The 12,273-nt window shown below is 43.8% G+C and overlaps 1 protein-coding gene across 2 annotated transcripts in view; it reads right to left on the bottom strand.

Annotated features, from left to right (window-relative positions):
- Window positions 1-6,513: 6,513 nt before the first annotated feature.
- LOC134062493 (xylosyl- and glucuronyltransferase LARGE1-like) overlaps window positions 6,514-12,273 on the bottom strand; it is a 48,189-nt gene continuing 42,429 nt past the window's right edge. The window contains exons 12-16 of one of the 2 annotated variants that reach the window (XR_009935462.1): window positions 10,464-10,742; window positions 9,622-9,768; window positions 8,239-8,434; window positions 7,210-7,887; window positions 6,514-7,077 (exon numbers count right to left, since the gene is read on the bottom strand). Coding sequence is in view for 1 of the 2 variants with exons in the window: in XM_062518512.1 (XP_062374496.1) it covers window positions 7,690-7,887; window positions 8,239-8,434; window positions 9,622-9,768; window positions 10,464-10,742 (820 nt within the window). In the remaining variant the exon portion in view is untranslated. Of the gene's footprint in view, window positions 7,888-8,238; window positions 8,435-9,621; window positions 9,769-10,463; window positions 10,743-12,273 lie in introns of both variants that reach the window. The other variant, XM_062518512.1, reaches the window with a different exon arrangement.

Here is a 12,273-nt window from a genome sequence, read left to right as displayed (position 1 = left end):
TCGGCCATTTTTGTTCAGGCTGCTATTCTCTTTTCTCACAGCAGATGTCGCAAGGATTTCCTGTCAGTCGGGCATGAGAATAATATTTTACCATAAAACATATCGTTTATATATGTGCAACATGTATTATATATGTGCTTTATTTTAATAACTATTTTTCATTTACATGGCATAGTCTATGGAGGCGATTTACAGTGGTAAAATGCGAGTTTGTTTTGAAAACGTTGCGACAGGCCTACATGTGTAATTTTCGTCGTAGCCTATTTATGTACGTAGGGCGCGTATGCCTACGTACATTCAAAGTTGTACATCTTATCTTCTATTTGTAGGCTATCTTTTAAAGCTCAGACTAATGTATAAGCATTTTCTTACATATTTGCTGGACTGACTGAGTTACGTCAAGTCAAGGACCTATCCTAACGCACTTGTTGTATAATGTCAAGTGGCGCAGCGTTAACACTCCTGTCTGCAACGCCGGAGACCCGTGTTCACATCTCGGCAGGAGCGAAATTCAAATCTTATATCGATAGAATTTACTGACCGTTTTTCAACGTCGATGAACTATTATTTTTTGTTAATGGTTTTTAATAACAACCTATCTGAAATAAACGGATGAATCGCAATATGTTTAGGCCTACCATTAACGAAAAATAATTTCGCCAGCCAATCATTTTCTGCCGCCAACTGACAAACTTTGACAAAGCCAGTTAGACTTTTTGCATCTAAAAATAATTATATCATAGTGACACGCGAAAAAATAAACGATAGCCTAGAAACTAGTTCTAGGCCTACATGAGATTTTCCCACTGGACACACCACATCAGTATTGTGCTCGTTGCTACGACACACAGGACTCCCAGTGAGTTGACGACCAATGAAAATGACATGGGGAAAAGCAGCAAACAAAGTAGCCTGATTTTGATCTCACCTTACATAGGCTACTTTCCTAATTCCTACGTAGGGCTACTCAGACTTTTGTTAAATCGTCAGGGCCCGGTTGCACAAACACCAAAACCAAAGATTGATGATATGAACCAAATATTCTGGAACAGATGGATTTACAGCATTGAACGTGATAGGCTATTAGCTAGCCTACTGATGCGACTTCCACCGTTTCCTTTCCAGAGATTGCTGCGCTGTTCACAACGCAATGAACGCATGCAGTCTACATTGAAGTGAAACGTGCAGAACGTTGTCCAAAACAATACAATAACATTGTGTGTTGATATCTAATACAATATACACATCTGTAGACATGAAGTGGCAACTAAAGCCATTATCAGTCATGAAAACTGTGGCGGCTGCATTAAGGTTTTGGCTGAGCCAGCTAGCCAGCCAACAACTTCATTAGCCAGCCGTTCTCAAAGCAAATGGCTTCGGGGTCTATACAACACACTATCCATTGCAGCCTATTTGAAACCGATCATCCCCCTCCCCCATACACTCGTCTAGGATACTTAGGCTACAGATATCACCGAGGCATTGAGGAACTGCCTCCCCACCCCCACCCCATCTATCTGTCCCCTGCATAGACTAGGCTGTAAGCTGGCTGTTTAGGCAACCCGTGGAAGAATGCGCAATCATGTTTCATCGCATATGCGCGTTTCAGAATGTTCGAATTCGCCAGCGTGTGTGTAGTTATGTGAATCGAAAAGAATATAAATATAGCCTACTTTATTGATGCCTTGTTCAAAAGAACTTCCGTCAGGAATAGGTTGGGGATCGAACCAGCAACCCTTGGGTGATCAAGCCGAAGCTCTAACTAGTGAGCTACGACTCTGCTTGTAAACCAGGAGAAAATGTGTGTCTCTACGCTGAATCTCGAATTCACATAGAAGTTAGCTTAAATTGTAGAAACAATAGGCCTAGCTTTTTTTTTCAGCAGACATCGCAAACATAGCCTACACATTCGCAAAACAGAGAATATCATTCACTCATTATTTTAAATTATGCTACTTCTCACGCCTATGCCTGCTCAGCATAGCTCTCTCTATCTCCCTCCCTCCGATGTAGCTAGACCCTAGATCTTCTCCCTAAATGAATGAAAGTTGTTTTAGAAAGTAGCCACGGTAGCCTGTAAAATGCGGCATGAAATCCTGGCTACTGTGTAATTGACTATTAGGCTCTTTGTTCCAGGTGACCAGGTCCGATCATTTTCGGCAGCGCGAACATAGGCTAGGCCTACCTATTAAATGAATAGAAGTGAATTTGGGGAGTGAATTAGAACTAGCCACATTCACTTTTAGAGCATTTTAGTTGAAAGTCAAGTTTGCTTAAGGTTTGTTCAAGAACTCTTCCAAAGTTTTTAACAACACAAATCAACACAAATACATTAACAGATAACTCAAACGTGCTGTATGTCATAATGAAACAAACAACCACAGATTATCAACAACACGGTCTGACACGAATGACATGGCTTAGTGCAAACTGAATTTATGACCAAACGATTTCATTCGTGCACGAAGCGCCATCTTGCGATCATTATGTGTAAGTAAAAGCCTCCCAGTCTAAGGACTCAGCGGTCATTTGACCGCCTCGCCGCGCTTTAAGTAGTTCACAACAGCACGGCGCTTCTAGTAGGTCGTCAAAGCGGTCAAATGACCGGGGCGCGGCGCTTCTAGGTATAAGTGGGTCAGAACGGCGCGGCGCTTCTAGTGTTAAGACCGGCACATCATCAATGAGGAGGAAGAGGTCAGAAAATGGCCATGCACACATTGTTTAATAAGCACTACTACTACTACAAAAAAGTAATTAAGACAAATAACACTAGATTTGAACTACAAACAAACAAACAAACAAACAGAAAAACAAAGAAGAGGCTTATCTTCTGATGCAAAGACAAAAAGCAGAAAAGATACAGGTGTCATTCTCTTTTCTTTTTTCTCGTACAGAGATCCGCAAATTTGCTTCCAAGATTGACAGGTTCTGTCCTCGACAAAGAGCCGGCGGGTGATATTAGGCCCAAACGCAGCATGAGATCGTTCATGGCTAAAGCTGATTTTTCAAAGCAGCCAAAAGCTGAACAAAGCAGGCAAATTAGTCTTTGTTGCCTGCCAACCGTGTGGGCGTTGCAGAGCCTGTCTGCCAAGCACATCGCCCTGGTGGGGATCTCCATGGCAGCTCAAGCGTCGGGCGATGCAGTAAGACATGCGGGTGTCAGGTAACACTCTCTGTGAAGAGTTTTGGAAATGAATAATAAAATTCTGTTTTCTCGCTCTCTCTCTCTGCATGTGTCCTGTATGGAGACCTGTGTGTGTGTGTGTGTGTGTGTGCTGTGTGTGTGTGGTTGTATTAGATACTATTTCAAGCAGTTCGCTGCACACGACACAGACACAGACACACACACACACACACACACACACACACACACACACACACACACACACACACACACACAGGCATGCACACACACACATGCACCCAACCACCCACACACAAACACATACACACACACACACAAACCAAGCACCAGAGCCAGTAATTACCCAAGGAGCCGAATGTTTGTGCAGTAGACACAATATGTAGGTCATCCAGGGCCCTCGACTCCTCAGCGAGGGGACAGACACTGCTTATCGCCGAAGCCGTTTAAGTTCAAGGCCCTCCATGGTGCCCACTTGGTGACCACTCGCCCAAGGCTATACCGACGTAATCGCGGCTCGCTGTGACCCGAGCTTTCTGTCCGCCGTATCCTCTGTGGCTCCTCCCGTGATAGATGGAGATGATCCCTGACTCCAAGGCAAGCGGTGCAGCAGGTGATTCTGCCGTGCGGATGTGACAGCGGCGTAATGTGAAAACCCCCGAGATTAATGAGGTGACATTGGCACCTGGCTCTCCCTGCAATATCGGTCTTTATCCGTCTGCATTTTTTGAAGCCCCACTCTCACAGTACAGCTCTGGCTAATTAAAAACCATATAATTCACTAGCACTACCTGTATCATTGATGTCTTTATGCAGACCAAGTTTGTAGTCAGAATAGAATAGTAAAAAGTGCAATAAAAATGTAATAGTTCTCCCTTTAAACCTCTATTCCATGTTTTGTTATGATTGAAACCATTGAAGGGGGTTTTCACTGTGCAATATTAACACATTGATTTTGTTCCCTTTCGTAAGGTGCTTTCAAGTGTTGTCTTGTTGTATTTCAAAGACCACAGAAAAACAATGCACATTACAAGTACTGTATATTTACTCTGAATCCCTGCTCGCAGGCATTTTTTTTTTTTACTGTCAAAGCATCCAACACAACACTCCAAAAACTCCTACGTAAGATGATGCCTTACACTGTACGGCTTACGGGGGACACCCTTCAAGACGTAGTCAGTGCAAACCCCCAGGGGAAAGACCACGTGTCCTGCGCCGTAACTATATGCTCTCCTGTAAGCAGACATGAATCCTGTGGAGTCTGGCACTGAAAGTCCCCCCTCCCGGGCAATGTCTTGGAGGTATGAGTCACAGCTGTCAGGGTGTTTGAAATGAAAAAGAAGTATTTGGTTTTAAGGGGCTGTGTGTGTGTGTGTGTGTGTGTGTGTGTGTGTGTGTGTGTGTGTGTGTGTGTGTGTGTGTGTGTGTGTGTGTGTTAGCATGTGCGTGTGTGTGTGTGTGTGTGTGTGTGTGTGTGTGCGTGTGTGTGCGTGTGTGTCACACCGCTCTTTCAGAGATGGATCGAGGCAAAAAGGCTTTCAAGCAGGATTTGGTCTTGCCCTTTTCTTACTATTTCGGGGTGGAGGAATTTCTCTCCCTTTCTTTAGCAAGCCTCTGTGCCATCAGTCTTCACTTATAAGAGCTTCTCCTGCCTTGTGAAATGTCCTTTTGCATTTAGCCAGCGGGGATTGAGGAGAGTGGAACTGATCTCACCTGTCAGAGGGGAGATGAATCAGAGCGCTACAACAGCGGGGGCTTTCAGGTCAACGTCAGCCTTTCTTCCTCTCGTCTGCCATACGCTCTCGCCAGAAACCCATGATCCGCTCGCCTTCAAAGCGACGCTATGCAACAATTTAACTTTTTTTTTTAAATGTATTTATTTTATTTTTTTTACAGATGTTGCCTTTTTAAAAGATGGCAAATGGTTTTGATATTATCTGCACATTTTGCTACAGTATGTGGTTATGTGCGGGACTAACAAACACACCTGTTGTGCACAGCACAACATTCAGGATATGCACCGCAGTTCTGAGTTCTGAGCCAGAACTACAGTATGAAAACGTAAGAAAAAGCCAAGGGCACTGTCGGCTCTATTTTGCAGAAACATGTTAGTTTACATGTCACCAAGGTTTTATCTAGTGAACCAAGCAGTTGTTGGTCCTCTTAACTTGGTTTAGGGTATTCAGCTGATTGGGACTCAGAGATCGCCATTCTAAATAAGAAGCAACCTGAGGACCTCAGGTGTTGTTCATCTCGACATTAGCAAAGGACAGGCTGCCATGGATAGACTGTATGAACATAACAGGGGACACTATTTCAGTCCGGAAAGCCACATTGCCACTTTGAAATAATATGTATTTGCATAAATTTGATTATTCACCAACATTAATTAATACAAGGACATGTTGTGATGGAGTACTGTCAGCACATTGGAGCATGCGCTATGACTGCCATACCAACAGACCTGGCTCTTTGGCATTGCGGTCAAGCTACGGGGTTAGTACCCCTGGAGACCTGGGGTCAAGACCGGGAGGGGTCACTACTACTCTCTCCCTTCACTACATACTGTATCGTGTCAGAAGTGGAATGGCTTGCTGTGAGGTCATCGGACGCTTGCCCAATGCATGAGCCGTATAAGGGACCCCCAGGAGAAGTTGACCCCGGTGTGAAGGACATCAGAGAGGGGTGAGAGTATGTGTGTGTGGTCAACCTCCTGTTTTTTTAGACCAAAACTCCTTATTACGACAGTGCTAAAGTCTAATTTCAAGGAAGCTTTCACACCGAAGACTTGGACTTCATCGGCTTCAGTGAGCGCGAGTGGCAAGCTATACATCAAGCTTCATTAGGGGTACTTATTATGTATGTAGCAGTGATGACTTATGGCAATGCATTAAGCAAACTACTGACCTGAATAAGGAGCTGCTTAACATACGCGTTTGCTGTCACAGCTTTACACTCAGATTAGGCCATTAAAGTCTGCAGAGCGGTGGGGACAACTCGCGTGCTGACATGTATACGCGCTAAACGATTATTTACTGAGAAAGATGGTTTGCTCATAGCCATGACCCTTAAGAAGCGGCGTCTCCAAAACGATTATGATCTTTTGGGGGTGAAGCTGTCAGTATATGCACACGCGCGAGAGTGTCGTAAACTACATGTGCTGTCATGCCACTGACATGCTGTCGGCTGTGTTCATGCTCTGCATTTCTTCAACTCCACTCCACTGCCTCCTTTTTTGAAATGATTGCTTTAATATGACCTCAGGCGAACAGCGCAGTTGCATCTTTGCCTGTCATCATGGTAGGACTATATGCACATGCAGGCAATCATTACTCTGTCACAATGGCACACGGAATAGACAAACGACAAACTGACATTAAATGTTTTATTATCAAAATAGACATGTAACTTTCAACATTTTTTTCCGACTCAAATTTCTGAAGACCACTGACGCTGCTTGCAGCCCCGTCGCAAATCCATTATCATCTTCTTCATCTTCACAGTACTTAACAGCATTATACAATGGATGGTATTTTTTTTTAATTATTTCCTTTTTTGAAAAAAAAGAAAGAATTTGTAAGACTAAAACAATCCCTTTGTCTTTCTTCAGTGTTAATACTGAAAAATACCAGCCACAAAGCAAACACTGTTCATTTGTGAAAAACATGGCAAAGTAGCCATTTGGCACAGTTGTATCACACACAATAATAGTGTCAGCCAATGGAGTGAACGCGGGCTGACAATATCACTGGTCCAGTTTACTTGTGACTTGTGTCGAGATCCAGTGGGGGGGCTTGCCCTTCTCTCTTCATTTTGTTGACTTGTCAGAATTTCCTTTTTGAAAGCTTGAGATGTGGAAAGAGAATTGTGTCTTTCAGTCCAATTGAGTAAAAAAAGGGAATTCATGTCCATGATGCTACTGCAGCCAACTGACACTGTGAATATTGAAAAACAACACGTACAGTAAGGCATCTGTCAAAGGTATTCTCGGAATAGTCCTTTTAAACTCGCTAATCACACATTTTTAAATCAAACTGGTGGCTAACAATAACATTTTACAAGCTTACCTGACAACCCAAACTTGTGTTAATCTCAGGAGGACAGTTTTGCCTTGTTCTGCATTTTGTGTTTTGGTTCATTTTGAACGGGGCTGAAATGCATGTTGGGTAAGGATTGGGCCAGCCATTCCTTGCGGTGATCGTTACATTTAGAAAGGAAACAAAAAAGGGGTCAAAAGGTCATTGAAGGTCAACTGGAACCACACTGCGTTCGTGTTCACAACGTCCTTGAGGGCAAGCCCAGTAGTTGGACAAAAGTCTTCTTTTCACTTTCGGAATTGTCCGCAGTCTGACACATGGCATCCCTTTGTCTGTTGTTGGGATGCTTGGGTGGCACAAAAGGGTGCAGTTCTTGAGTTTGAGTGTCTTGGAGCATGTATGTGTGTGTGTGTGTGTGTGTGTGTGTGTGTGTATGTGTGTGTGTATGTGTGTGTGTGTGTGTGTGTGTGTGTGTCTGTGTGTGTGTATCAATTGGATGGATGGGTAGAGCTAGCTGTTGTTGTCGGCCGTCATGTACTTGAGCGCGGCGAAGCCGTAGCGCCGAGACATGTTCTGCTGGAACTCCTCCTTGAGCGTCTTGAGGCAGACGCGGTACTGTTCGTTCGAGCGGAACTTGGTGATGTCGAAACTGGGCGCGTGCGGCATGTGGATCATGTAGGCGTTGGGCAGAACCACAAACTCATACTCCTGGAGAGTGAAAGAAAGAAAGAAACACACGAGAATAGCTTTCATTATGATTAACCTCTTACGAGTCTGAATAACGATGCTAAACTTTCATCTTTCATTTTCATTAAATCCTCCTGCTAGCATTTCTCAATCAAGGTCGATAACAGGAGAAATAGCAGTCTGTTCCCTTGAGCAATCATAAGCCTATTTGCAATTTTATCACAAAATCAAAGACTTTTTGTGCTTGTACTCCAGGGATATACATACACTTAGTGTTCTTGGTGCGTGTTCCCTTTGAAGATAAATTGCATCTAAAATCTTCCTAAGGTCCGCACAAGAAAGGAGAAGACGAGCTGAACACGGTGTCTGTACCTGGGCGTCCAGCTCCATGATGTGGGCCACCTTGTTCCAGCCGAAGCCCACGAATCGTCGGTCGTACTCCGGGGAGTCCCTCCTCACCATCACGTACGGCTCAAAGTCCGCCTCCCACTGCACGTGATAGGGTGTGGTGGCCGTCCGCCATTTGGCAAAGTTGGTGGGGGCGTGGCCTTTCATCCAGACGTGATACCTTGCGTAATGGTAGAGATTGCTGTAAACACTCAAACGATGACAGTGGACACAAAGTGTGAAATCCTACATGCAGAAATGAATGTGCAGAGATTAAGCCTTACAAACAGTGTTTTTATACAATACATACATACCGTAATTTCCTGACTATTAGCTGCAGCTTATACACTGATTTTGCTAAATGTCTTCAGCTATGATGTTAATACAAGGGAGCAGTTAATATGGTAGGCCTATTAATATGGTTTTGTTTCTTTTAACTTGCATAAAACACTGCCCTGCGGATTATACACAATGCGGCTAATACACAGGAAATTACTGTATTACATGAGAAAGTGGTTTATTGACCAGTAAGTGTAGATACAGTATGTCTCATTGAATGGATCAAGGACTAAGGGTAAACATGACAGACTTGCCTAAACTACAATATTGTCTGTTCTTTAAACAGAATCTCATTTACAGGAAATCCCTATATACTGTAAGCACCAGTTTTAGGGTTTACTTTCTGGTTTAAGATTGGCGAGCTTCAAGTGAACTGCACCTGAGCACCGAATGTTTTATGGAGGAGTCGGGTACAGTGCCTTGGTGCACCCCTTTGAAAACAGTTTTCTCTTCAACTAAATAAACCGATCTAAGGGTTTAAGCAGACGCTGGTCTAAAAGCTTGAGTGTGAAAGCAACCTTAAGCTCCTTTAAAAAAACACTACAGGCACTTCACTGTAGAATACATCTTCCTTTATGAACACCTCCACACTGCTCTCTTGCTGACAGCCTCTGATGCCCTTGTTGGTTGAAGCGAAGGAATTATTCGGGCTTCTTGACTGTCAAAGAAAGTTTTCTCCATTTCTGAAAGGAGCCGTCTGACATAAGAACTTGACTACTTGATCTTGCTGTCATGAAAGCGATGTGCAAGGCTTTTTCTGACTTGTTAGGCCTCGATCGTTTCTTTGAGGGTGTGTCAGAGAGCAAGAGTTCTACAAAAAGTATCAGAAACAACGAATGGCTGAGAAAGAGACTGAGAGAGAAGGAGGGAGGGAAAGAGGGAGAGAATGCAAGAGAAATACATTTGATGGGGGATGGATATCAGATGGGGAGAGAGAGAAAGAAAGAGAGAGAGGGAGAGAGAGAGAGAGAGAGAGAGAGAGAGATAAAGAGACAGAGAGACAGAGACAGAGAGATGTCAAGCTTTTACCTGAAGGTGAAGAGAGTGCCCATGTCCAGCTGGGACAGCAGCTCAGCTTTGGATTTGGGGTAAGACAGGCGGTACCGGAGCGTCTCGAACGCCGGCACCACTAGAGCCTTCTTGGTGCTGCCCATGTCCAACTGCACCACAGACTTCCTGGTAAGGGGGGCATGAGAGGACACACTGAGCGTTTTCACACAGACCTCTTCTGGAACTTTCATCATAAAATGATCTGAGATTAAATTCCTCACAAAGGCAGAGGAGAAACTTTAAGGCACAAAACTCTATTTTATTGCCTTTTCATTCAATGTTTTCATTTATTTTATTAACAGATAACAAACCTTTGAAGGCAACAAAAGACAGACCAGTTAGTATGGATACAAGTGGGTTCAGTATTTGGCAAGCAAGTCATTGTTGGTCTTGTTATCCAGTGGGCTATAACAGCTTATAATGGGTCACAACATATGCACAACCTAATTAGATAACCTAAGATTTGAAGAGTCTGGTTCCAAAACACTATATCCACCATTTTAACGAATTTTCATATATATATATATATATACTGTATATATATATATATATATATATATTTTTTTTTTTTTTTTCCCCAGTAATTTCAGTAGAAATGTTTTTGGATATTATTACTTGATTTATCTTTACTCAATTAAAACAACTCAACTGCAATTTGAATGATATTTCCTGGAATAAAAACGGATATATAGCGTTTTGGAATCAAACTCTTCATTTCTAAAAACTTCTGAGGGTAAAGTATAAAGTTGAATAAAGTGAATAGTCGGGCGGTACAAAGTTCAGCAGTACTCTGAGACCAGGACTGGCACAGTGACACTCACCTGAGGTACTCGTACAGGCCGTACATGGGCAGGAAGTCGATGTCGGACAGGAACATGTAGGGCGTGTTGACCTGCCTCATGGCCACGTTGCGCAGCAGGTTGACGGGGTAGAACTGGCCCTCCTTGTAGACGATGTGGTAGCCCACGTTGCTCCTGCTCATCAGCACCTCGGAGCCCTGGGCGTAGCGCAGGAACTGCTGGGCCTCGGCGTCCGACAGGTAGAGAGCCAGACTGATGGGGCCCTCCCAGTGCTTACAGATGGCCTCCAGCATCTGGAGCCTACGGTGCGCGCGCACACACACACACACACACACACACACACACACACACACACACACACACACACACACACACACACACACACACACACACACACACACACACACACACACACACACACACACACACACAGAGAAAAGAGAGACAGAGAGTGAGAATAAATAAATACCATTACCATAAACAACCATTAACAAGACAGGTTAAAGATGAACGCGGCTCTAAACAAACGCTAAACGCTTGGCCTGCTATAGACCAGAGCGTGCATTAGCCACTCAGGAACAATATGTGCGGCTCGGCGAAGCCATTACCCTTCTCCCAACCAGCCGCAGCCAGCGGCCTGCCCTCTAACCCATGCCAGGCCATGCCAAAATGAATTAGCCTGCCAAAACAAATAGTGGATGATCCCTTTCACAGTCGGCAAATTGAATTATCTCTGTCTGGAGTCATTTGGCACACACCACGAGATGAAAGTGAGTAAATGCATCCACAAATTCCTCTGAGCCCAAGGAACATTGCATTTTTCATTGCTTACACCATGCCAGCACTATCATGACTAATAACTAACTGCTTTAATATTTTCAGTTTAAGCTCCTTTTTCATGGCTCAGTGAAGCCAGTAATTCTTTTGTAAAATCTAATTTACGTGTTTGTTTCTGATGGGTAATTTTAGTGTATCGCATAGTGTCATATAAATAATGCACTAAAAGGTTTCAGCGCATTCCTAAATATTCAAGTTAAAATTCAAGTTCAGAGGAAAGCACAAAACTACAAGAGAGCAAAACATCATAGCGTTAACAACGATGTGACTACAGCAAACTCTTAACGTCTAATTCAAAATCTTTTGAAATCCCTTAAGGACCAGTATACAGGCCTATGGAACACTGCTGTGGACTAAACAATAAACAAAGACAGGCAAAAGCCCTATTTGCCAGTGAGAGCCCCAGCCCATCGACAGACAGCACTACAAACTTTGCGCAAATGAGCCAAGCAATTGTGGCGAGACTTCCATTACAGTAACACCCGATCGCGGACTACATCTTGAACTTTTTTAATTCACTTCAGCGAGCTACAGCCTGCTATACCGTATCAGCCCCAGTGAGAGGAAAAAGAACCGGGCCCATCAAGCGCTCTGGCTTTGCATACAGATGGCCCGTAAAGTAGTCGAGGCTCGAAGCCCTGCGAAAACGTCCCTGACCCGCGCTGCCCCAGGTAGGTGGACACAAAGCACCTATCTATTTATCAATGACAAGCCTCTGAAGGGGGAAAAAAAGTCAATACTGCCTCTCCTCCTCCTTTCCTTCTGCACTAAACTTATCTCATCAATACGGTACTGATGGGCCTGCTCAGAGACCGGCTCCCATTGAAAAATGTTCTCACTCGACGGGGGCTTGACTGCATTCCATTCAGGCCTGCGCCAGTTCATTTAACATGTTCTCCTTTTTACCCTTGAACATTTTAAAATGTGATAGCGAGACTCATTAAAATCTAAAGGATCAAGTGGAGTTTCCTCTGTGTGTTTTAACAGTCATTAG

This window comes from Sardina pilchardus, chromosome 17 (assembly GCF_963854185.1).
Source record: "Sardina pilchardus chromosome 17, fSarPil1.1, whole genome shotgun sequence".
NCBI lineage: Eukaryota > Metazoa > Chordata > Actinopteri > Clupeiformes > Clupeidae > Sardina > Sardina pilchardus.
This window is presented reverse-complemented; position numbering and strand designations above follow the sequence as displayed.